The sequence below is a fragment of the Callionymus lyra genome, chromosome 9 (assembly GCF_982586985.1).
Source record: "Callionymus lyra chromosome 9, fCalLyr1.hap1.1, whole genome shotgun sequence".
Lineage (NCBI taxonomy): Eukaryota > Metazoa > Chordata > Actinopteri > Syngnathiformes > Callionymidae > Callionymus > Callionymus lyra.
Genome location: NC_141826.1, coordinates 12,975,432 through 13,000,872, shown reverse-complemented (window position 1 = coordinate 13,000,872; position 25,441 = coordinate 12,975,432). Strand labels below are relative to the sequence as shown.

The following is a 25,441-nucleotide window of genomic DNA, read 5'->3' as shown; positions in this document are numbered from 1 at the left end:
CTTGTTCATAAATATTGAAGGGTAAACTTTTTCACGAAGAAATTCATCAAAATAAACATACTTTTCACCCTTTTTTTCCCCCGTTGATGGCCCCTCCCTACAGCCACTGTAAATTGTTGTTCAGTCAAATTGTGCATGAACAAAAAAGAGCAAAGAGTAAAACCCAAGCAAATAAAAATCAATAATAATAAAAAATTAAAAAGTAAAACATGATGTGGAGTACAGGCAATTTATTCATTGTATTAATTTATGTATTGATTATTATTTGATTATTATTAATAATAAAGCATTATGTGTTGTTGTTTGTTTGTTGTAATACACCGTGTGATACACAAAGCGGTTTTAAAATGTGTTTTGAGCATTGTTTTCGCAGATATTAAAAAATTAAATGATACATTTAGATAGATAGATAGATAGATAGATAGATAGATAGATAGATAGATAGATAGATAGATAGATAGATAGATAGATAGATAAGATAGATAAGATAGATTAGATAGATGGATGGATGGATGGATGGATGGATGGATGGATGGATGGATGGATGGATGGATGGATGGATGGATGGATGGATGGATGGATGGATGGATGGATGGATGGATGGATGGATGGATGGATGGATGGATGGATGGATGGATGGATGGATGGATGGATGGATGGATGGATGGATGGATGGATGGATGGATGGATGGATGGATGGATGGATGGATGGATGGATGGATGGATGGATGGATGGATGGATGGATGGATGGATGGATGGATGGATGGATGGATGGATGGATGGATGGATGGATGGATGGATGGATGGATGGATGGATGGATGGATGGATGGATGGATGGATGGATGGATGGATGGATGGATGGATGGATGGATGGATGGATGGATGGATGGATGGATGGATGGATGGATGGATGGATGGATGGATGGATGGATGGATGGATGGATGGATGGATGGATGGATGGATGGATGGATGGATGGATGGATGGATGGATGGATGGATGGATGGATGGATGGATGGATGGATGGATGGATGGATGGATGGATGGATGGATGGATGGATGGATGGATGGATGGATGGATGGATGGATGGATGGATGGATGGATGGATGGATGGATGGATGGATGGATGGATGGATGGATGGATGGATGGATGGATGGATGGATGGATGGATGGATGGATGGATGGATGGATGGATGGATGGATGGATGGATGGATGGATGGATGGATGGATGGATGGATGGATGGATGGATGGATGGATGGATGGATGGATGGATGGATGGATGGATGGATGGATGGATGGATGGATGGATGGATGGATGGATGGATGGATGGATGGATGGATGGATGGATGGATGGATGGATGGATGGATGGATGGATAGATAGATAGATAGATAGATAGATAGATAGATAGATAGATAGATAGATAGATAGATAGATAGATAGATAGATAGATAGATTTCTACCACTGAAACTAGTTCGACAGCGACGTCCAGCGGCTGCAGATCCTCACTCAAGTACACCGACTATTATTGCGATACCGAATAACGTCCACCGGGGGCGCTACGCAACAACAGAGCACTCGCGGGAGGGGCGGGGCGAGCGCCTCTGCAGGTCAGAGCTCGCGCTGCTAACGATAGGAAGCTAGTTAGCAACACACGGCGTGAAGCGAAGCTTCCGGCGGAACGACGGCGGTTTCGAAGACAAATGCACTTCTTTGTGTCTTAACCCTCGAGTGAAACTTGGATTAATAACACCTACATTCATGCAGACTCGGTAGGAAAAAGAAAAAAAAAGCGGAGTTCGAGTGGCGGGTTCGGTGGACAACACGGCTTCCTCACCGGTACTGTTTGTTTTTGTAGCATCATATCATGTTAATATCCTACCACAGTGTGACAAGTGTTTATTTATCTTATCGTTGTCTTTCGATTCAATTTCCAAGTGTAGTCGTTACGTTAGCTGGAGTGACCGTGTTCTGAAGCCACATAACGAAACACTACTACGTGGAGTTGTGGCAATATTGTGAGGAGGTTTAGTGTTTTTTAAATGTACTTTTAACGCACTGAAATTCATATTGTGAGTTCCTTAAAATACACCAGACCAGCCTCTTCGAGAACAACGTGGTGTTTATCAATAATATATTCATTTATTTAAAGTATTTCCGGAACAAAATGATCAGCAAAACATTATATACCCTCAACAACATTGTCGTCTGTAATATGTATACTTTTCTGTAATAGTTGTGTATAAGTATCGAGATTTTCTTAACAAAATACTATTTAATATCTCTCTTCTGGTCTAAAGCATCTTGAGAAAAAAACTGAGATCATTCATCAGAATAAATGATGTAATACATGTCTTTTGAAAAGTGGGTAACCTCTTTTTCAATTTAAGTAAGTTTATTTAGCCCAAAATAATGTAATTTATTATGACTAATGCGACAATATAAATAGTTACTAAATATTAAACGGAAATAAAAATATGTTTTTTTATTCAGTCGTCTTTTTGTAGATGTGTTTATTGAACATATGTTCCGTGCTGTAGAGTTTATAATGCAGTATAAAAAAAGCCATTACATCGTTGGTAATAAATGGCTTCACTAAAGATTGAAGGAAGTTTACTACGGCACCCTCAACACAATACAATAAACATAATAAACTTACAATATCGAAAAAACAGATTCAAAATCGCAAGTGGTATACTTATCAAATCTCCAGGTGAAACCTGAGTAAGAGATGACGTAAAGATGGAGTGGTGAAGATTTTTAATTGAATATACCATTAATAAAATATTTTTTTAAGTGTTTGATTCACAAGTGTAGCATTAACGTTTGTTATATATTTGGGAAATACAAGCACCTATACTTGGCTAGTAAATAATGATCCAGTTTTATTATGACGTAAAGATAAAATTCCATCTGAGCTCTACAAATGTGTGATAAAGTTGAAGACTATCAAGTTTCTGTTTTATATTATTCCACGTGTTCCAACAGAGTGGAAGTATGGTGGTCCCGGACAGCTCCAGCGTGGGGCCCCAGCCTGTCGGTGCTAGTCCCACTGGCCTCATGGAGTGCTCCGAGCCCGGGTTTGAAGAGGGGGTGGAGCTGGAGGAGGTTCGCAAGCTGCAGGAGCTCGTTCACAGACTGGAGGTTCAGAACGAGACCCTGCGCAGCAGAGGAGGCAAGAGTTCCGTCCGTCGAGAAGTGTCCTGCGAGGAGCGGCCACACTCGCATCCCCGGTGTGCGGACTTCGATCTGTCGCCACCTCAGGGCAGTAGCAGCGGCGAAGAGATGTCCCCTCTCCCTGTGGCCACCAGGATTGATGAAGATGAAGAAGAAGAAGAAGAGGAGGTCGATCTGGACCGGGGTCCGTGTGGCGGATTTCTGGCCTTAACCTGCAACAACGGAGCGTCGCACGCCTCAGGTCAAACACCGGATACTCCGTCTCAGGAGAGTTACGAGTCAGAGACACTGGCGGAGAGCGATTCGGGAATGGACCAAACGGCACTGGACGAGTTGGACGTCCTGGATTTGGAAGACGACTGCCCTGAAGTTGAGGACGAAGACAGTTGGTATGTATCATAACCTGCCCATTTTCTTACTTTATCTATGACTCAGTAGACAAGGATTGCCGATTCCATTCAAGACTAAAGTTGATTTATTCTGATGGTTTATGAATCACCGTTTTAAATTAAGCCTTGTTTTTTATTTTTTATGAGTAAGTTCCCTAAAGGTCTCTGACAGTGTAGTTTGCATGTGCAGAAGAAAGTGACCTCAATAAGACTCAAAACAGAGAGTTGTATCTTATCCCTCTGAACTAAGTCAACAGGTGTTGCTGTTAGTGTCAATAAGTCCCAAACGTTACTGTTCAACAGGTTAGTCACATGGCTACAAAATAAATAAACGAAATTTGCACCCGGCATTTACAGAGGTTGTTATGTGTTCAATAAAAACTTCTTAGTGGTATTGTAAAAATGACATACTTGGGTCCTTAAAAGTCTGAGGATGTCAAAAAGTATGATTCCTAAATAGAGATTATATTCTTCCTCGTATTTATCGTTTGATTGGCGCACATATTTATTTCAGTAATTGGCTTTATTGTCGCGTCCTTTGAAATGTTACTATTGTAATTTGAAAAACAAATTTAATAATCAAACAACGACACCTGTGAACGATTTTATACAGTATACAATTGGGTTGTTATTCGCTTGTTATCAACAGGTACCATATTGTATTTCGGAGCTAAGCTTCTGAGCTTAACAAGCCAGATCATTTGTGACTTAAGTTCAGTTTCATCACATCATTAGCCATACCATATGTGCTTTGTGGGGTTATCATAGCCAAAACATCCAGTAATCCCTGCAACATAATCTGAACTGCCCTTGCCCCGACGCCGCCACATGGATAAAGTACTTTGAGTGGGATTGCACAGCATGTGATGTGGGGGGCCTACTGTGAGCTGGCTACTGGCTCCATAGAAACGCCAATGTGTGGTAATGCACTTGGACAAATACTATATAAGTACCAGGTCTGTCAAACTTAAACACACAATGATTCACAAACCTTTAGCTGTGTAAGATGTAGGTCGAACGAAATTTATATTTAACTGTTCCTTATCTTGTCTTAAACGCTGCTATCTTTACAGGTCAACATATAACATCATTTAATACAGGTGGCTTTAACCATAAAAAAATACTGTCTTGTGTTTTTTCATGTGATGTCATGTTCAATGTCCAAGAACACACAATCGGGTTCAATGGTGACAAAAAGCCAGCTGTGGGTGTCCCTAAGTAAAGGCCTGTTGTCATTGCTAATCTGCACCAGTATCCAAGAACAAGACATTTAGTGAAGATATTCACAATCCAAACTTATCAGAAAAGAAGCCCACATGCAAAAATTTAGAAGTGACATTGCCAAGTTGATGGGTTTTTCATGTAGTCTAATGCTTGAACGTAATTGCTTTAAAACTTTCTGACCCCATTAATGGAATAATTATTGTATCATCCCTTAAGATTAATCAGCAGTCTTTTCCACTCATTATATACATCATTAAATTGTCAGTTCCTCCTTCTGAAAATACACACTTGTATTAGATTTGGTAGCAACAAAAAAGAGACATGCATTTTACTCACCGTTGAAAGAAACAAGATTAGTAAGATTAGCCCCGGCAGCCCTCCACTGAGAGCTTACTGTGAACTCTGACATGCCAACTGTTGCTAATTTCTATTTACACTTATATCTAATTTATCCTTACAGAAGGGCGCGTGATTCCGTTTTGTTATGTAACAAAAAAAGGTTGAAGCTCACCATTCAAAACAACCCACTCCTTGTTTGTTTGTTTATTTTGGTATTACCGCCGGCACTCGAGTGTCTCTGCGAGGCCAATGAGAAGCTTCTTTAACAAACAATTCTTTGTTTATATTCTTCGGTCACTAAGTGCTCCTGGTGCAGCAACTGTAAATCCTCCTGGTATTACTGTTAAGTCTAGATATTTACAGATGGATGTTGCACTCTTATACCTTAAGGAAAACTCTTTGTCTTAAACTGCGTTCTTTTTTTAATTAAATCCCACCACTGGCTTGATATGTACTGATCATGGTTCAACACTGTAACACTGTAACAACTAATGAAAGGTACTTGTCCGGCAACATTAATACCACTGTCAAGTGTGAACATGAACAACAGCAACAGGAGCCTTTTAAAGTATATATTTTAACTATGTATTGTTTTTGATTGTTAAAGCGCTTTTTGACCCTGGTCTACAAAGCGCTTTACAATCTATATATCTTGATCTTTAAAGTATATACTTTATTGAATATTGTTTTGATTGTTTAAGCGCTTTGTGACCCTGGTCTGGAAAAGCGCTATGCAAATAAATAAATAAATTACTTACTTACAAATAACTATTACCAACCGGTACTTTACATACGGTGTCTGTGTGGCGAAAATTCGACAGAAACTCTGTGGAACTGACCAATAAGTGACCTAAATATTTCGTGTTAACTGAAACGGAAGCAGATTTGGTGTTGATTGGATCCATTCTGTCCGGCTCTTTTGTGCGCTCAAATCAAAAGTTTTGGTTTATTTGATCCACCCCCCTCGAGTCAAAACAACACCACATAAAAAAAAGACGAGGCAAAAAATATGATCTGCTCAAACACTCGCACAGGCTTTAACATTTAACATGACAGGAGTTTGATGTCAGCCAGTGTCAAGCAGGGCCACTCTGGCCGGGAGCGAAAAAGCAATTCCGACATAGGTCACTGCATTATTATGAGTGACCTATGGCCTAAATTTTCTTGGTCTGAAATGAGTGATTCTGAGGACTTATGTAACCACATTTGCTAACCCAGGCACATCGTTGTGCTTTTCCAAATGAAGAGATGCATACATTAAGTACGACAAACGGAAATTACTTGTTGGATTAACACAACAAAAAAAACGTGACAATTTTAAGTAGGTTGGAGAGTGGTAAAGTAATTGTTAAATTAATGACCTACTGTATGAGAATGATTAAGATAAGATGAGGAACAGTGATTTTTGATGTCTACAATAATACAGAGACTTAAACAGAGAAAAATGACTGAGAATAAAGCGATTTATCTTGATCGGGACATTTCTTTGGTGGGAAAGGAGGATGAGGAACACAAAAAAATGAAATACGTTTTTAACAGACAGTTTGGTAAATCGATATTTAGTCTGACCTGCGACATGCATAGTTGAAATATTTTGGCCGTACGTCATTAAGTTTGACACGCGTTTAAAAGGCAACAAATCATCAGTATGTATTGAACAATAATCAATGCAGAACATCACCTGTTTAGTCCCAATATCATCCCGGAGCATTAATGAAAAGTTTAGAATGAGTGTTTTGAGGGTTCTCTTTGTGAATATGGCTTTTAGAGATTGAGACTCTTGTGGTGTTAAACAGGGAACCCAAACTGTTTTTCTTGACCGCAACAGAAATGTATGTGGTTTACACAAATATTTCCTAAAGCTCAGCTCAGTCAAGGCTAATTTTTTTTTTATGCTTCAGAGCTTCCAATGCGTTTCTTTCTTTTACTCTTAACTTATTTTTCTTCCCCCTCCTGTTTCATCGCTCCGTTAAATTTCCATGTTGTATGTCTTTTCTCCTTCAGGCTATACGTGTCGCCGAAGAAGCAAATGGCGGAGGTGGGCCCAGATTCTCCTCTGAAGTGGTGTCGGCAGGTTCTCGATCACCGCAGTCCAGAAACTGAATTGGCGTGTCGGACCCTCATCAACCGTTTGGACCAGAGTATGACACAAACCTCACACTTGCTGCCTTTAATGATCGTGGGGAAAAATAACATGAAAACAAACGATGAATGACGCAGTTGCATGAGTCATCACTTGTTTACCAAACCATACAAGGGTTGTGATTATTTTCAGAGTAATCTGTTCCTTTTTGGATTCATAGGCAAAAATGGAAGTTCATGGAAGAGACTGATGCTTAGTCGTTGTCGTTTTCGTCCACAAAGACAAACTTAAAAACATCCTAATACCTTCATACTGCTCGACTGTAACGTCTATCGTGTATTGAAGCTTTGACATAAGGAATAGTTCTTCTTATTTTATTTTTTATGAAAATTGCTGTATATGCTGTGGCTATTGGAAAAAAACAATTTCCCGAAGGAGGCCTCCTGAGGGATCAATAAGTTCTACCTTACCTTAGTTCCGTAAAAACTTAAACAGGTCTATATTGTAAAACGTGTTTTTAGCAGAAGCTTAAGGCTAACACTGACTACTGTCTACACAGGAAGCACTCACAATATTTACCCGGAGTACTTCCTAGACTTTTAGCTTCTGCTTCAAATGATCTTAAACTATACTGCTATATAGAAGAAAAAAACAAATAAAGTAAGACGTCTACGAACATATATAAGCATGAGACAAGAGGCTACAATTAAGGATTTAAAATGGCAAGAAAAAAATCCATCAGCTGTGTGCCTGGATAAAAGCCACACGTAAAGGTTTTTGGGTTATTTTATGAATCTGTTTACCCTGTAAAACTTGTAGTGCTACCATAAAACTGCTTTGAAAACAAACAAAATCATTTCTAAAATTCACAGGAGGCCAGTAAAAAGAGTGCTCAGGAAATATTCCACAATTATTGTGTTATTAAAGAAAAATCATGAAACTAAAATTGACAATTGGTGGATTTAAACACTGCTGTAGTGTAAATATTATTTAGGTTAGTGCTGTAAGATATTTAGCTTGTCTCAACAACGCAAACTTATTTTTGGGGTTTTCAAGTCCAAAATTGACAAAGAACATTGAAAATAACTTGTCAGTAAAGTCCTTTAAGAGTGCCATACAAAGCTGTGACAGTAATCCAGCCCGTGTTCATCACATGACAATATTTAAACACTCTTTATCTCACGATGAAGTGTTCTATTTTAAACCCAGTGACTTAAACTGTCGACCTAACAGAACCTCATTCAATATGTATCCTGCTTGCATTAGCTGTGGCCTCCTGCACACAAGGGAACCTCAACAACAAACCTATTCACACGCGGCTTGAATGGATTCATGAAATCAGGGCCCCGTGTCGGGTTAACCTGACTCTACGCTGCGCCGTCTCTCCTTTTATACAAACGTCAATCTGTATCTTTTGTTGCATGTTGCACCTCTAGGCTTTTTCATCTTTTTACATGTCGGTGACCACATGATCGGTTTGGTACACGGAAACCAAACCATCCAGTTTGTCTTCTCCTCCCGCCTTATCAGTTTCCACTTCTCGCCTTCTCTTGTTTGCTGATCTCTTATCTGTCCACGTCTGTCCCCTGCAGCGTCGCGATGGAGGAACGTGTACAGCAGCCCTTCAGCAGAGGCGGGCTCAGGCCTGATCTCTCCTGGGTACCACAAATCAACTAACAAATCTCTACTAACCTGTGGCGGCTCAGGTACGGCATGACATTAACACACAGTGCTCCTTGTTGTTTACCGCACAGCATCATAGCCAAGCTGCGTCACGTATATAGCGGTATGTAGGTCAGCTGTAATGCAAGAGCACTCATGGGTTTTCTCCATGGGACCCTGATGGTTGGGTTGTATGCGTTTTTGCATGATTTGTCTTTAGCTTTCATTTCAATTTCTTTTTCTTTTAATCTTTTATTGATTTTTTTGCTTTGATGTCAGATGTTCCTACTTTTGAAGACATATTATGAACATAAACTTTCCGCAAATACTGTTATGCAAAAAATTAAACTTCCTTTTTTGAGCTTCTACGTCTCTCTCAGATTTCCTGTTTTACAATTATATTGCTTTTTAATTATTTTAATTATCACATTTTATGTGACTTTAAAGCTGTTTTTGACAATTAACAAAGCTTGCATGTTTGTCACTGCTGTGCTGCATGAGACTGTTGACTACTTATAAAGTCTTTATTTTCTTTTTTTTATTTCCAATAACCAAGTGCCCTCTGATTATAAACAGCCGCTTGTTTTTTATATCGATGTAAAACCATTTAAATTCATACCTACCAGCCTTATTTAGTGATCGAACCTGAGCGTTCTTTGATTTAATTTAAGTGTCCACGTGTTCAGTTTCTGTGCAGAAGTCAAAATTGAATTTAAAGAGAGAGCAAAAGTCAAAGTTATGATTTGTCTACAAACTAAGAATATTGAGAATGTTTCAATTCATGATAATATATATAGTTATTGGCTGTCTTTATTATGATTTTGGATTGTTGACCGTCTTGTTTTCTTCTGGCCTTGAAGGACATACAAGCATGAACTCCGCACTGAGTTCCCAGTCATCCATAGACAGTGAACTGAGTACGTCTGATGACTCCATCTCAATGGGCTATAAGCTACAGGACCTCACGGACGTCCAGATAATGGCTCGCCTACAAGAAGAAAGTAAGTCAAAAATTAGAAACGAAATGTCGTCAGTTGTGTAATACAGGGACAAGTACAATTAGATTCCAACAAATTGTGATTATTAATGTGGCAGAAGGAGAATATGCGACCATTAAAATCATGTTCATTTAATGTGATTAGGCCTTGCAAGTCTCAGTTAAAACTTAAGAAATGAATGCTGAGTTGGTCATCAAAATCTACTAAAATGTTAACTTTAATTATGCTGTAATAAATAAATTATGATGTATATATGTATTGCAAGTTCATTAAATAATCATAATGAGCTCAAATATTACCAGAATAAATAGTTTCAAGAGAAATATAAACAGATGTATTTTAATATTTGACCAGCTGTTATCCTGGCATTAATGGTAATAACATCATGTTCTTCATTGCCTTCAGGTCTGAGGCAGGATTATGCCTCCAGCTCTGCCTCTGCATCCAGGCGCAGCTCCACGGCCTCTCTTCAATCTCTCCGCCGGGGCGGCACCTACAGCGACCAAGAGTTCGACAATTACAGCTTGGAGGACGAGGAGGACGAGTTCTGCTCGCTGCCGCAGAGGCGACAACGTTTCACCCCCTCGCCTTTAGGCTCACCCCGGTGCCTCTCGCCGTCCACCTCCAATCACGGCCACGAGTACAACAGTCGACTCTGTGCCCCTCGCGCACGGACTCCCAGGCGCTCTCTGCAGGGGCCGAGTCCAGAGCTTCTCAAATTTGCAAAAAGCGAAGGTTTGTCAAAAGTAGTTAATTGAGGATCTTACACTTGGGTTCGCCCGGTCGGCTGCTCAACCTCGGAGGCAACCGTCTGTCGCGGTGTCATCACTAAATGTGCTTTCTGTGTCCGCTTCCAGAAGAGTTAAGGCACAGCATGCCTAATCTGGCCCCCCGCACCAGCCTGCGTTCCCTGGAGGCTATCAGAAACAGCCGCAGCATGGAGGCTAACCTCCAGAGCTCTGGCAATCGCATGTCCCACTTGACTCACTCCCCCTCCACAGGTAACCCTGGACCACACCTGCCTGGTATTAACTCCTGTGATGCCTCGTATCAGAGATAATATAATTTTTATTTGTTAAAAAGAGATCATGAGAAGTAAACGGGGACTCATAAATACACACAACAGAAGAGGTGCATTGACAAACCTTTTCATTCTACATATGGCCATAAGCAGGATACTGTCGTTGAATCATTCACCCAGTTTATTGTCGCTTATCTGCACCACTTCTGTTTTACCTCCATCAGCCTTTTATAGCAGCGAATATGATGGACAGCTTAGGTGTTTAGAAGAAAGGCTATCATGGATATTTCCATTAACTTGAGTTATATTTATCCAAATATGTTTTTATGTTTCCTACTAAATTGAATTTAGTAAATTGAATTACAATTAAAAAAACTGAATAGAGGAGGTGCAAAGTAAAAATTAAACCTTGTTGGGTGAACTTCAACTGTAAAGTCATTCGTAAGGCTGCATCACTTGCTTGTATAATATGAGTCACAACTTTGGTTGAGGCTTCCATATTATCCCATCCTTCCCAAAAGTCCCTGCTCCCACATCGGAAATAACCCCCTGCTACAGATACTAAATTCCCTAACAAACCCCAACCCGTCCTATTAACTCTCTGGAAATATAGTGGAAAGAAGTATTAATGAATGAGCTTCAGTTCAGCCAGTATTTACTGTTATCCCGCTAACATTTCCTCAGGAATGGCTAGCAGTCGAATGCGCGGCAACGGACAGTCTCCCCTCTCCATGCGAACGCCGGTTAAAGCCGTCACTCCGGTCGGCCCCATGGGGTCCCGACAGCCTTCGCGAGGACTCCCCGTCATCCAAACGCCAGCAGCTGGAGGAGCACGAAGACTTCAGTCCACACCCACGACCAACGGTGGAGGCTACGTTCCTGGGAGAGCTTCTACCGGCGGCAGGCCCGTGGTGAGCCGGGGACAAGCCACGCCGGCGACTAGAAGCAAACTTTCACAGCCGCCAAGGAGGTAAGTTGACACTTTAACTACTACGATTATATTTACGATGCTTTGGCTTCCTTTTTTTTATTTAATGGCTGTTGAATTATATTTTTTTAATGTTGTGTGAGTTGTACAGCTTACATGGAGAAATGACAAAAACTTAAATGAACTGTAAATAACATTGTTCAAAATTGCACATTTAAAACTTTGCATGTATTTTTGATTTACAATAAAATAACTTATTCAGTTTGTATGTCGGGAGTATTATTGAGCTGGTGTGGTAGGACTGAGCAGCCTAGTGGTCTTTCTTCTCTTACTGGCTGCTATAGCATGGTTTTCAGTGACACAATACTCTCCTTACCAGCTTTCTGAAATAGTTTTTAATAATAATTACTCTTTGTTGTAAATCTTTGTTGCCTGTGTTGTAAACACAAAACATGATTTTTTAATCATTATTTTGCTGAACGAACATATAAAAAAAAATTAAATACATATAAACCGGTTATAATGACATATAATGAACCCATCAGCGCAGCTGCAATTGTTTATTAAATTTCAGCCTTTTAAAGCTTCCAGGAACCATTTTAATTTTTCTTTCATCATATTTAGAGGTGTTTGAAGTTTCTACACTGGATAACTTCTCGAGGCATTACATTTAAATATCACATGTTTTATATTTTGTATATTAGTAAGGAGAACGTTTCTTGAAACTATTGTTTTTTTGTAATTTGAGTTCCAAATATTGCTGATCTACTTTAGGTGGTTGCAAATTTTTAAAGCTTTTGTTTTCTTTCTTTTTCCCCCCCGACAGGTCACTGGGCGTGTCGAAAATGTCAGACGAGTCCTGGAGAGACGGTTGTTATTGAGAAAGGATAGAAGATCATTTCTGCTCCGGGACTATCTGGCTTCTCCCACTGACTGTTCAAAGCAAATAGAACAAGACTAAACTGTGACACTGTTTTGGTCCCACCGTTCAAAATGAAGATTTAACCTGCACTGGAACTTTAGTTTCATCTCCTTTTTCCTTGCATGGAAGATCACAGACCCCAGAAGAAGAAGAAGAAAAAAAAAGAAGAAGAAATCCACACACTTGTAGTTGTTGTTTGGACAAACGGAGCTTCCAGGTTGATGTCAGTTTTAGATGTTTTTATTTGTAATTCTTGACAAACTGCTGGAATATTCGTAATTATTGCTGTTGATATGAAGACAATTTTAAGTGAAGAATTTTGATGTTTTGTTAATTTCGTGTGAGAAAAAAAATCATACACTGAAGGTGCTGGATTTTGCATGCTTCGTTTTTATTTTCTGCAATATGACAAATCTTCTCCATGTATCACGCAATTGTCTGTGTGAACGGTTTAGAAAGAATATATATTTAGATTTGTGTTGTTTTTTTTGTTGTTCTCGGTCTTTGCTTGAAATAGCAACGCAGCTCCTGCAATGCGACGTTACTGCCCTCGTAAGAAAAGAAGAAAAAAAAACGATTTAAAACGAATATCATGGTTTGTGCCAAGGTGCATCTGAGCTGAAACACTCCAGAGGAAATATGAAGTCATTTAAAAAGGTACTGTTTTAGAGCTGCATTTTTGAAAGCGTTTCTACTGCATATTTTTTATGCACGCAGGCTTTCCGCCTTTCGACGGCTATGCACCCACAATGCAGCGTGCCTCTAATTGTAACGCCCTTGAATAAAAGTTTACCCTGAAAGCCTGTGTTGAGAATCTGTGTTTGAACGGTTACAGAGAAGTATGTGAGGAAGATGCAGGACATGCTTAAGAGCTTCCAAGGAAGACTCGTAAAGAAAGAAGTGAAAACAAATTGTTCCACATTAAGACGAATGGAAAAGTTTCCACTCGTAAAACAGCGATTTTATTGACTGTTTTATTAGACTTTAGTGTAAAAAGAAGGCAAAACTCGCCTTAAGGTTATTTTATTTTATTCACGCCATGCCTTATAATCTTTTTTTTTTTTCAAATTTTGAAAGGAAAGTCAATTTTTAACATTATCAGAAGGAATGACTTGTTTGTCAAAAATAAATTGTTCGGGCAGAAACCTGAAGCAGAACCAGACTCGGAAAAGGAGAGCATTCTGCTGTAATCGCAGAGAGATTATGGAGAAAACGGTAGATCAGGAGTTAGAAGACTACAGCCATGGAGATGATCCTGGATCCGATGGCACTAAGTGTAGGAGATCCTGAATCCAGCAGCAGAGAGTGATTTAGAAGTGGACAGGTGGTGGGACATGATGCAGGAAGAGAGACCAGTGGGATCTAGGATGATGTCTACATCGCCTGCACCATAGTTGATGTTGCTAGTGAGCCAAATAGTTGATTTATGGTTTTTTTTTTTAAATGTCATTCCATGAAGTACAGCGGTACAACAGGTTGTCATCAATAAAGAACATGAGCAGAATCATGGAGTGGGATGGTAGAAGTCTTGAAAGTGGACACATAGAATAGCTGTAGGACCTAAAATTCAGCCAGACATTATTTCTCATTTAAGTAAATCCATCTGTCTCTGTTTCCTATACTGAATTCTCAGATCACTCTTTTTCTAGTTGGCCATCCTTAGCTTTTGTAAGACTGTCAGTTGGAATTTTCTAAATGCCAAGAATTTTAAAAAGTATATTTTAAGATTGTTAACATTTACGAAAACAATTACAAAATACTTTTTTTAAAATGTATATTTACCTAGCTGTCTGTAACAGTAAATATTAGTCTGATAGAGATTTTTCTTTTTCTTCAACGCTCAATGCATCCTAATTCAATGTTTATCCTCTCAGTTTTATCTTGATCTTTAAAGTATATATTTTATTGAGTATTGTCTTGATTTTTTAAGCGGTTTGTGACCCTGGTCTGGAAAAGCGCTGTATAAATACAAATTGCTTACTTACTTACTTACTCTATCAATCACTTATCAATTTCTTTCCTCCAACATTATTTTTAATGTATAATAAGTCAGAATCAGACATCAATAAGGTATGTCCCTCATCTTCAACATCAACATTTACATTAATATACTGTGATTTCAGACGGGCCACATAAAATGATCTACTATAGATAAAGCCTTAAGTGTTTTGTCATAAAGACAAGTTGCATTCAGCTCCAGCCTCACACACGGGACCGAATAAAGATACGTTTGAACAGTAAAGTAACAGGTCAAGGTTGTTACACCTTTATTCATAAAATATTGCTCCAGTTGTCCTCCAGGCGTGAGTCTTGTCGTTTTTTTTGCTCTGGAGGTGTTGCTGTAATTACTTTTTGTAAACTCACTCACACAACCCGCAGATCTGTAGTTCTCGAAAGTCCTCTGTCAGTGAATCCAAAACATGTTTTCATCATTTACACCAATAGTATTTAAGGGAATTTGATCTTTTTCAAAACCAGAGCTTGAGTGTTTTGAGTGGCAATTGAATGTTGCAGTTAAAAAAAAGTTGTGTTATTATTATATAAACGATAACGTTGAATGATTTAATTCAATAAAAGTAACATTCAAACAATTAAATGAACAAAATATATTGAATAATTTAATCCTTACATTTGGCTCTTGTCTCGCTTCACAATACTGCAGTGACATTTCACCTAACCTTAAAACTCTTCACTGGCTTCCAGTTTCTTTCAGGATCAATTATAAAAATTCTGATTCTTACTTTCAGATCTATTCATGGTCAGACTCCTCCTTACATCAGTGATCTGATCCAGCCTTACACCCAAGCTCGGACTCTGAGGTCTGTGGATCAGAATCTACTGATGGTTCCTGAACACGATTCCGGACCAGAGGAGAGACAAGTTGCTCCTAAGCTTTGGAACGATCTTCCTCTCCCTCTGTGTTTGATGATCTACTGACTCCTTCAAGAAACATCTTAAGACCTTTTTATTTGTGCAGCTTTTCCCTGATTTTCCTCAACTCCTGTGTTTGTCTTATGTGTCTTCTTCGCCTTTTATAGTATAACTTTTAATTGTGTATTGTTTTGAATTGTTTAATCGTTTGTGACCCTGGTCTAGAAAAGTGCTCTAGAAATAACTATTACTAATTGCCCCTCCTGCATTAAATTGGCTAAATCGGGCCAATGTCAAATAAACCTGGCGGGAGCCAAGGTCTCAAGCAGGGAAGTGTTCACACACTTAAATCTGATTTGTTTGGTCTTTGAAGCTTGGCATCATAGATCATCTGCTTTTCAACCGTTATGTAAAGTGAAGGGAGTTTATGGTGAACTGTATCCTTGAAATGTACAACCTTTTATATTTTATTTCCCCAAAGATCAATACAATTTGATATATCTATCTTTGGGTATTAAAAAATAAATAAATCTAAATCTCAAATTTAATACCAAACCTTTCGTTGTTTACATCTAATATATACAATGTGAAGACATGAAAACATTGAATTAAAAAAATAATATATGCATCAAGTCCATATCGTCCATTATTAGGGTTGGTATTGATAGAAAAAATGGAAGTAGAAAACATTTTAAACATGTGTCTCATTCAGGACTTAAACACTTGGTGAAATTGCTCCTGGTTTTGGTAGAACAAACCAAGAAGATAATGAACGCATCTTCATCAATGCATGTGTAATGATGTTACTACCATCAACGTTGATAGTATTGGCCATGTTTAGAATTCTTCTTCCATTTGGGAATAAACTGGAAACTGTGTTTTAAAGTGAAGTGCTAGAAAAATTAATCCCTTTTGCATGAACTTTTTATTTATTTATTTCATGGCTAACTAACTGAGGCCCCAATGTACTGTTTTCCACGGTGGGCTTGATGTATCTGTCCGTGACGCCACAAAGACAAAACAAAAGTTTTCATTTTGAATTTATTTTTTTTGGAATTTAGAAGGAGAAAAGGATGGAATTGTAGTCATTACGTCCAAGTGTTTATGACGCACATAGTCAAGGATCAGCGGTAAACGAGGCCACGCATTGTCTGGCCCCCGCCTGCCCCTCCCCCCTCCGCTCGTCAGGAAGCACGCTGATTGGCCGAGGCCTAGCGAAGAGTGCTCGGGGATCCAAACCTGCAGGCCGCACTTAGCTTACCGTGAAAAATAAACCAAAACAACAATAACACTAGACGGGGAAGGACGACAAACGCCGATTGAGATAGACGACTGCGTTATCAGGTAACAGAACGTCGAACGAACCAGAAGGGGATATAGAAAGAGGCATAAGGGCCCACTCGGCGGCGGTGGGCCCTCTTTCAGGCTCGTCAGAAAAACAACATGGGAGATAATGCGGCACAGGCGCCCCCGTGTAGCTTAGCATGCTAGCTTTACGAAAAGACGGCGATGTCTACGCATACGTTGCGGAATTCACTCCAATAAATGTTCAATCACAGTCTTTACTTTTTTCTCCATTCAACAAAGCTGTCACACTCGAAGTATATCGACTCATTATGCTATTTAGGCTGCTTCGCGTTTTTCCTGGGTTAGCATTTATGCTAAAACAAAATGGCGCCGAGAGGAAAAAGCAGTAGCTTGTTTGCTAGTTAGCAGATGTGGGTGGAGGGCTGGAGCAGGGTAACGTCTGCGGTATTTTTTTTTTTTTGTTAGTCATTGGCGACTGTTAACTAGCAGGGCGTAGGACTCTTGCTCGAACAAAGCACAACATTCTCAATAACTACCATATTATAAACGTTATAAATAATGTTACTCCAGACCACAGATGACAACTCAAGTGTCATCTAAAAGCTGTTCTGTTGTGGTTCCCGCGCAAATATATACATTTTTAAAACGCACCCCGATGTGGTTCGTACCATATTTAGATAAACAAGTGGCTATATTGTTTTATTTCATATGCGGATTTCGGTTCAAGTAAGCGCCGTAATAGCGCCAGTTTAAACAAGCCTGTCGCATCTATTAAATACGATAGGAGGCGCCATTGTACAACAACACTTAATCTAATCCAACAAAAGTTTTTTTGTCTTTCAATAAATTTTAAGAAATTACAACCCTCCTCGTTGGTTCAGTTCATTAAATCAGATTGCTCTTATAATGTCTGCCGTATTTTTCCATTGACGTTTGTATTTAATTCATTGAATAAATGTATACTTGCACCTTATTGACAACACACTGAACTGTAAGTGAAGTTTGTGAAGGTCCAGCTTTGATTGGATTAATACTCCACTATTAGGAAAATTAACCAATTGACCGCTTTCATTTTCCGTCAAGGTTGACGATTGAGTCGGAGCACAATGTGATGAGATTCCGACTACAGTCATAGGAACGATTACCTCTATCAAATGGGATGATTGCATTCACCTTAATGTTTGACAACAGAAACCTGTTTGAAAAAGAGGTGCATCTGGACGTCTAAATTACTATGATAAACACCCACTTATCCTACATGTTCTCTGACGGCTTTGCATTATTCCTGGTCTCTGCGAAGAAAAATGACCCTTTCCACGGTACTTTTTGGTGCGAGATTTTCTTTGAAATGCATTATCATCAATGTTCAAGTTGCCAGATTTCCTTTCATGGACCATCCCTATAATATATATGTAGATAGATATATAGAACTTTATTGATCCCTTCGGGAAATTGTTAAAAAAAATTAAATGCATTTAAAATTGATTTTCCCCTGTTTGCTTATTCCAACACTAATCTGTACAGATATTGTCATTTCTTTTTCTCAAAAGTTGATGTTGTTCCTCGGTCTGATGATATCATTTTTATCTTTCAAAGGATCAATAGCATTGATGGAAGGGAATACGTCCACAGTTCTTTTGGATTAACTATTAGATTCTGATCATCAAATGTGAAGGTTGGTACCATATCTTTTTTTTTTTAAAGAAGAGGAATTGTTTGCATTATTTTTAGACGTTATTATCATCATACTTAGTTTCATAATTGTTTCAAGGCGCCTCCCAAAAAATAAGACATGGACCAAGGTGGAGGGGTGTTGGAGTTACACACACAGGAGCTAAAGATGCCCCATGCAATGATCATGCAAGACTTTGGTAAGTGGCTGCTCTTGGGTAACCTCAGTTTTTACAGCCTTCGGTTTAAGAAGCTATAGTAGATCGGCGTCAAATATTGTAAAAAGAAAAGGTATCCCTCTAATGAAGTTTTGTTGCCAGAGATTATAGTTGACGGTTAAATCAATATGACTAAGTAGAATTCAGTGTATCATCTTTAAATTGTGTTATCTAGTTGATCGCATCCAGAAGGAATACAAAACCGATTTGGAGGAGTAGGCTTCTTTGTATAAGAGTTTGACATATGTGATCTTTCCTACATAACGCATACAGAAATTTGAAGGGGCCTTAATTGAATTTTGAAACTGTCATGGAAACGGGCCTGTATACATTACATTAATGTCTCTTTAAATGTGTTTGCAGTTGCAGGGATGGGTGGTCTGGCTCATATCGACGGGGAGCACATCGTTGTTTCTGTCCCGGAGGGTATGCTTCTCTCGGACGTGATGACGGATGAAGGCATCCTTCTGGAACATGGACTGGAGGTTCATGGCTTGGAGACGGAAGTGGTGGAGGGTCTACATGCAGACATGGAGGGACTAGAAGCAGAAGTGGTCGAGGGACTTCAAACACAAGTTGTCGAACTGGAAGCACAAGTCGTGGAGGGTCTTGAGGGTGAGGTGGAGGTGGAGGGTCTGGAAGCAACAGTTGTAGAGGGCCTTGAGACTGAGGTTGATGTGGAGGATTTGGAAGCTCATGTTGTAGAGGGCCTAGAGGAAGAAGTTGAAGTGGAAGGTTTAGAAGCAGAGGTTGTAGAAGGTCTGGAAGTAGATGTGGAAAGTCTCCATTCCCAAGGGGTTGAAGGCCATGATATGTGCAGTGATGATATGGAAACGTCGGAGCACAGTGTGATCATGCCTGAAAATATTCTCGGGTCAGAAGTTGCAATCGAAGAAGCCCTAGACCACCACCATCACCACCACCATCATCATCGCCACCACCACCACCACCATGTTCTCACCTCAAACCTAATTCAGGACCCAAACCATCATGATGACATGCCCGATCAAGTGTTTGTGGCAGAGTTGCTCTCAGAGCACCAGGACAATGGTTTGGAACATCAGCTTGTTGCGGGAGGTTTGATGGTGACAGAGGAAAACACAGCAACAATAATTCATGAACAGCTTCCGTCAGAAGGTGTTACTCTGCAAACAGATGAAGAAGATGATGCAAGAAGCAGTTCGGAGGATTATCTCATGATATCTTGTAAGTCACTGCACAGTGCTTTGTTATTGTGTCCTCTGTCCAATATATCTGTGGGGTCTTTCTTTGTTCTATATCAATTTTTTTTTTTCCGTTATAAGTGGATGAGGTCGGTGAGAAGCTCGACATTGGTGATACACCTCTTGAGATAAGCACAGAGGTCATGGAAGACAAGGATATCAAGGAAGAGGATGGAGCAGAGGTTATAAAGGTCTACATTTTCAAAGCTGAAGCCGATGATGATTTAGGTGAGTCACTACTTTGTCCAAAAAAAAATCCCTGTTTAAGTCTTGTTGGTTAAATATACTTTATTATACATTTGTCATGGCTTCATTATGCAGAGTTGACTTTTCCTGTCTGTCCAGGTGGAACAGAGGTGATAACGGAGGATGATTACCACAATGGCCATCCAGACCTTGAGGCAGCATCATCAGGCAGGCTTGGAGTTGGCAGGGATAAGATGGTTTACATGGCAATAAAGAACCAGCCAAAAATGGAGGATGATGATGAAGACGACACTGATGAAGATGATGATGATGATGACGAAGATGATGATAATGATATTGGTATGTTGCTTACTGATCCTTTAGGAAATAGTTTTTTTTTCTGTAGTGACAATTGCGCCCATATTATTTTTTTTTAAAAGAATACAAACAAATGGGTGTTTTGTTTATAAGCATTTTTTGAAATTGAGCTTTCAAACAATTTTAGGTAATACCATTGACCAGGTGAAGAATGGATCTTCTACATCATTTCTCCAAATTCGTGAAGGAGTCGCCGCAAACCGTGCATTGAAACCCAAGCCCAAGAAAAAGAAGAAAGGAGACACAAGGCAATGCCAAACTGGTACGGTCGATTTAATGAGTGCACAGTGGTGTTCATCATTTATTCCAAATCACCCAGAATATATCAATGATCTATTTCAGCTGTCATTATTGGACCTGATGGGATGCCTCTGACAGTCTATCCCTGCCACATATGTGGGAAAAAATTCCGCTCACGGGGCTTCCTCAAGAGTCACATGAAGAACCACCCGGACCACCTTTTAAAAAAGAAGTACCAGTGCACAGATTGTGACTTTACCACCAACAAGAAGGTCAGTTTCCATAACCATATGGAGAGTCACAAGTTGCTGAGCCACAACAGTGAGCGCTCTCCAGAATATACAGAGTACACTCGACGCTACCACGAGTCAAGTCCACTGGGCTCGGACAAACTCATCGTCAAGGACCGTGAGCCCAAGCTTCATCACTGCAAGTACTGTGAATACGAGACAGCGGAACAAGGCCTGCTCAACCGTCATCTGCTCGCTGTGCACAGTAAGAATTTTGCACACGTCTGTGTCGAATGTGCGAAAGGCTTTCGTCATCCTTCGGAGCTGAAGAAACACATGCGGACCCATACCGGCGAGAAACCCTATCAGTGTCCGCACTGCGAGTTCCGTTGTGCGGATCAGTCGAATTTGAAAACTCACATCAAGAGCAAGCACGGCGCCGACCTGCCTTTTAAGTGCAGCCACTGTCCACAGGCGTATGCCGACGCACGGGAACTTCAGCGTCACATAGAGATGGTGCAAGGTCATAAGACCCATCAGTGCCCTCACTGCGAACACAAGAGCACCAACTCCAGTGACCTGAAGCGGCACATCATCTCCGTTCACACCAAGGACTTCCCGCACCAGTGCGACGTGTGTGAGAAGGGCTTCCACAGGCCTTCGGAGTTGAAGAAGCACGCAGAGACACACAAGGGCAACAAGGTGCATCAGTGCCGACATTGCAACTTCAACGCTCCCGACACGTTCACGTTGAGTCGACATATCTTGTCCCTGCATACAAAGGACCTGCCATTTAAGTGCAAGCGTTGCCGGCGGGGCTTCAGACAGCCCGCCGAACTGAAAAAACATATGAAAACTCACAGCGGTAGGAAGGTTTATCAGTGCCAGTATTGTGAGTATAACAGTACGGACGCTTCTGGTTTCAAGCGCCACGTCATTTCCATTCATACCAAGGACTACCCCCACCGCTGTGACTACTGCACCAAGGGCTTCCGCAGGCCCTCAGAAAAGAGCCAGCACATAGCCAGGCACCACAAAGACGTGTTGGTGTAGTGTCACTGCTCGTCGAAAAACACTCCTCTTTCCCGAATGAACATGTGTCATCAGAAATATCGTTGGTGTATAAAAGTCAAAATTCCTGATGGAAGTGATCTGTGGATGCTGGTGAAGTTTTGGTTCTATATTTAAATTGGTTTTAAACTCCTTCGCGGTGACGGCTAAAATGTCTTTCAAGTGAAGTGTATAAAAAAAAAAAAACAGTGTGCACATTGAGTGGGGGAGCTGTAACCTGTTTATTTTGTTGCAGAAAAATCACATGAGCATATATTCAGGGTTTCAAATGTCTATTTTTATACCCACTCAGCTGCAATCCGGTAGGATGATGTCTGTCTTGTAAATGAAAGGTTTGCTTTGTGAACGTCAGTTATTCAGATGAGGAAGTTTGCCTCCACAGTACCATCTGGTATCTATTAATCTTATTAACCAGCTTTTATCATGACAAAAACAGAGAAATGTCATCGGCTCTTAAGGGACTGGGCCATTCCGGAGCTCGGCGAAAGGTTCCCAGCTATCTTGACAAATGTTATGCACCTTAAAGGGGTATTACTGTAGACCCGCAGTCTCTACATTATTTTTAGTTTTGTTCCCAAATCTTGAGAAATGAGTTAATTTATCCATGTGGAAAATGGGCAATGTTCTGTTAATTATGTAATAAAAGTGGAATCTGATTTCTGATCAGCATCATTAAATACAGATAAACCTGCAGTGCATTTAGGAAGATATCCCTAAAAACCCTGTTGATCAGCTTTAACATATGAATTATGGTTGGAGAAAAATTTGACTAACGTTGGAGCTGTTTTTATACGATTGCGAATTTTATACGCAATCTACGATGCAGCTGCTGACGGCTAACTGCTCTGATTGCGTTGATGCCTTACATCAGCCTGGTCTTTGTCCCTTAAGCACTGATGAACACAGAAAAAACAAGTGATTTTAACTCTCAAACATGCTGCACCAATACCATTCTCTCAGAGATTGTGTGTTTGAGTCAGTAGAAAGCACTTTAATAACTTTATTTTGTATTTTTAATTACATGTATGGGTTGTATACTGTATATGTTTTATATGAATATACACGCGCCCTAGAAGATAAACAATAACAGCGTTGTGAGTTGGTCGATGTAATCTAGCCAGTGGGCACACAATCCATTAAAGCTTCAAGAATAACTGTCGTTAAAATTAGTGGGTGAAACCATTTGTTTTGTTCTATGGAAATGTGATTGGGTTTTGTGTTTTGTTTGTGCTCACTAACAAGTTTCCCGTCCCTTTGACCGTAATGACCACATCCCATCCCAGACTTTGGGATTTCGACACCCTTGAAGTCACTTCTCACCACCATATTGGCATTAGTCTTTAAAGTATGCACACATGCTGTCTCCATGGAATTAATTGTGATATATATTAAATTCCCTGCATTTCATGTACCTTTGACTATATTTCCTTTCAGTCTGATTGTGGATAAACTACTGGTGGGGATGAACCAAAATAAACAGATATCTTTTTATGCTCGCTGTCCCTCTCTGCAAATCTTTAAGCAGTTGTTTGCTTAAATAATTAAGTACTGTAAATGTTGACACTCCTATTTCCTTTTGTCATATACTGTCTAAGTCGGTTAATTGTTTGAAGTAAAATATGTATTTTGTACCGAGTTAAAAATGGTGAAATTGATGGGGGGGTGAGTTGTATCGCTGTAGATGATTCTTTAAACATGGCGAAATGGAGCCGGTACAGTAGATCTACTTGAAGTGGGTAGAGAATATATTTTATTTAAGACTTTTACATATTAGAAGAACCTATTCAACGAGGGGAAATGACATGTTGAAACATGAGATGGTTAAATGTTTTTGAAAATACGTCAAGTTAAATGTGAAGTATATATGATCTATTGTTTCAATTCTCACCTCTAAAGTGAATGTTCCAGGTCCCAAAACTTAAGTTTGATTATGCATATATGTATTTATTTACATTGTCTTGACTGAATAATGAGCTATTTTCACCAACATATGGGTAGGTCAACTTCCTGCCGAAATATCTTGCCAACAAATGTCCTCGATGAATAATCTTGTGAGGCGCTAAAGGTTTAAAAGTCTACCAATGTAAGTTTTTTCTGAAAGTCTTTCCACTAGACCATTCTCACTTATACATCATCTATCAAGGCCACAAAAAAAATAACCTACAAACTAACTCGTCGACATGACACATTTTCTACAGTGCGTCATGCGAGGCAGCGCATAAATCATGTATCGCTGCAGATGTCAAACTGTCTAAGAATCTTAATATCAAAGCAGGTCGAGTTTTTACCTTCTAACTGTAAGATATTTGTTCTTTCAAGTCCGTGAGTCGTGGACTGGTCACGTTAAACGCCCGCATGACGAGGCTCAGGAGGCGATCACCGTGATGAGAATCAACAATGGTCCACAGATAATCCATCATCTGCAGAAGGTCAGACTCATTTGTCTGATGTATTCACTTGGAGCGTAATTTAGAGAATAAATCAAGTGTGATTTTTAATGTGATTACAGTGTTGAGCTGGTGGTAAAAAAAAAACATGAGTTTCTCATGCCCATGGATCAACAGCTGGTGAGTATTCTACGATCGTAGCCCATAAAAACATTAATATACGTCGTTAAGAAAAGTAATTGATGCATGAAAGCTTCTGTGAAAGTATACACACAAAGATGATCCACCTTTCTTACCATGAATACTGTTCACCTGCACTGACTTAAAGATACTACTATCTTCTTTGTCGTCATTTCTGTTCCCATTATTCATGTACATGTGGATAATTGACGATGAAAGAATCATGTCTCAGTATTTTCTCTTGTGGGCTTTACCACAATGGTTCTGCTCGTTTCGGGAAAAATTCCACATCCTGCCCTTTGCCATGTGTCAATAACCCTGAGGTATACGAGGCAGCGTGGATCCGAGCCAGCTGGAATCCTCCGGGAAATCAACGGCAGAATGGTTGATGAGTCAGAGGAGAGAAGCTGTGAGGACTGACAGTGATTTCTCTGACCTTTTTTTTTTCTTCATGCAGCGACACATTATGACGTACCCTTGAGTAGACCCCCGAGAGATGGTGAGCTCTGTAATCCAGGAGGGACTCAAAGTAGGACCAGATTTAGAGATGGGGGACTGGATATTTTTTTGGGGGGGCGGGGGGGTTTCCCCATGGGTGACTACAGTGTTGGTCAACTAGGAGGACCCGACCCAGTACATTTATCTCTTTTTTTTTCTCTGGTTTCTGTCCACTTTTGATTGACACTTCCCACCGCAAAAAAAAAGGTGTGACCTGATCATATCTGACAA

The 25,441-nt window shown here is 39.9% G+C and overlaps 2 protein-coding genes across 4 annotated transcripts; both read left to right on the top strand.

The window, feature by feature from the left end:
- Nucleotides 1-1,628: 1,628 nt before the first annotated feature.
- LOC148071862 (SLAIN motif-containing protein-like) lies at nucleotides 1,629-13,543 on the top strand. Of its 3 annotated transcripts, XM_087799150.1 has the most exons (9): nucleotides 1,630-1,845; nucleotides 2,995-3,572; nucleotides 7,140-7,276; nucleotides 8,811-8,924; nucleotides 9,741-9,881; nucleotides 10,284-10,613; nucleotides 10,736-10,879; nucleotides 11,584-11,869; nucleotides 12,654-13,543. In XM_087799150.1, the coding sequence occupies exons 2-9, from the start codon at nucleotides 3,004-3,006 to the stop codon at nucleotides 12,706-12,708; spliced, it is 1,776 nt and encodes a 591-aa protein (XP_087655276.1). In that variant the 5' UTR covers nucleotides 1,630-1,845; nucleotides 2,995-3,003; the 3' UTR covers nucleotides 12,709-13,543. The 3 variants fall into 3 exon arrangements, with proteins under 3 accessions (XP_087655277.1, XP_087655278.1, XP_087655276.1); XM_087799151.1 differs by lacking the exon at nucleotides 8,811-8,924 and having other exon boundaries at nucleotides 1,629-1,845; XM_087799152.1 differs by lacking the exon at nucleotides 10,736-10,879 and having other exon boundaries at nucleotides 1,629-1,845.
- A 3,188-nt stretch (nucleotides 13,544-16,731) lies between these two features.
- znf711 (ZFX family zinc finger ZNF711) lies at nucleotides 16,732-23,636 on the top strand. The gene is made up of 8 exons (XM_087798401.1): nucleotides 16,732-16,964; nucleotides 18,525-18,603; nucleotides 18,700-18,799; nucleotides 19,181-20,023; nucleotides 20,122-20,268; nucleotides 20,386-20,586; nucleotides 20,732-20,866; nucleotides 20,947-23,636. Exons 3-8 carry the CDS (start codon nucleotides 18,721-18,723, stop codon nucleotides 22,125-22,127), a joined length of 2,586 nt encoding a protein of 861 aa, XP_087654527.1. The 5' UTR covers nucleotides 16,732-16,964; nucleotides 18,525-18,603; nucleotides 18,700-18,720; the 3' UTR covers nucleotides 22,128-23,636.
- Nucleotides 23,637-25,441: the final 1,805 nt, after the last annotated feature.

Coding starts and splice junctions, on each gene's coding strand:
- LOC148071862 (XM_087799150.1), top strand. CDS start 3,004: ATGGTGGTCCCGGACAGCTCCAGCGTGGGGCCCCAGCCTGTCGGTGCT. Junction 7,277..8,810: donor CATCAACCGTTTGGACCAGA/GTATGACACAAA, acceptor TGTCCCCTGCAG/CGTCGCGATGGAGGAACGTG. Junction 10,614..10,735: donor CAAATTTGCAAAAAGCGAAG/GTTTGTCAAAAG, acceptor GTCCGCTTCCAG/AAGAGTTAAGGCACAGCATG.
- znf711 (XM_087798401.1), top strand. CDS start 18,721: ATGGACCAAGGTGGAGGGGTGTTGGAGTTACACACACAGGAGCTAAAG. Junction 20,587..20,731: donor AGATGATGATAATGATATTG/GTATGTTGCTTA, acceptor AAACAATTTTAG/GTAATACCATTGACCAGGTG. Junction 20,867..20,946: donor CACAAGGCAATGCCAAACTG/GTACGGTCGATT, acceptor GATCTATTTCAG/CTGTCATTATTGGACCTGAT.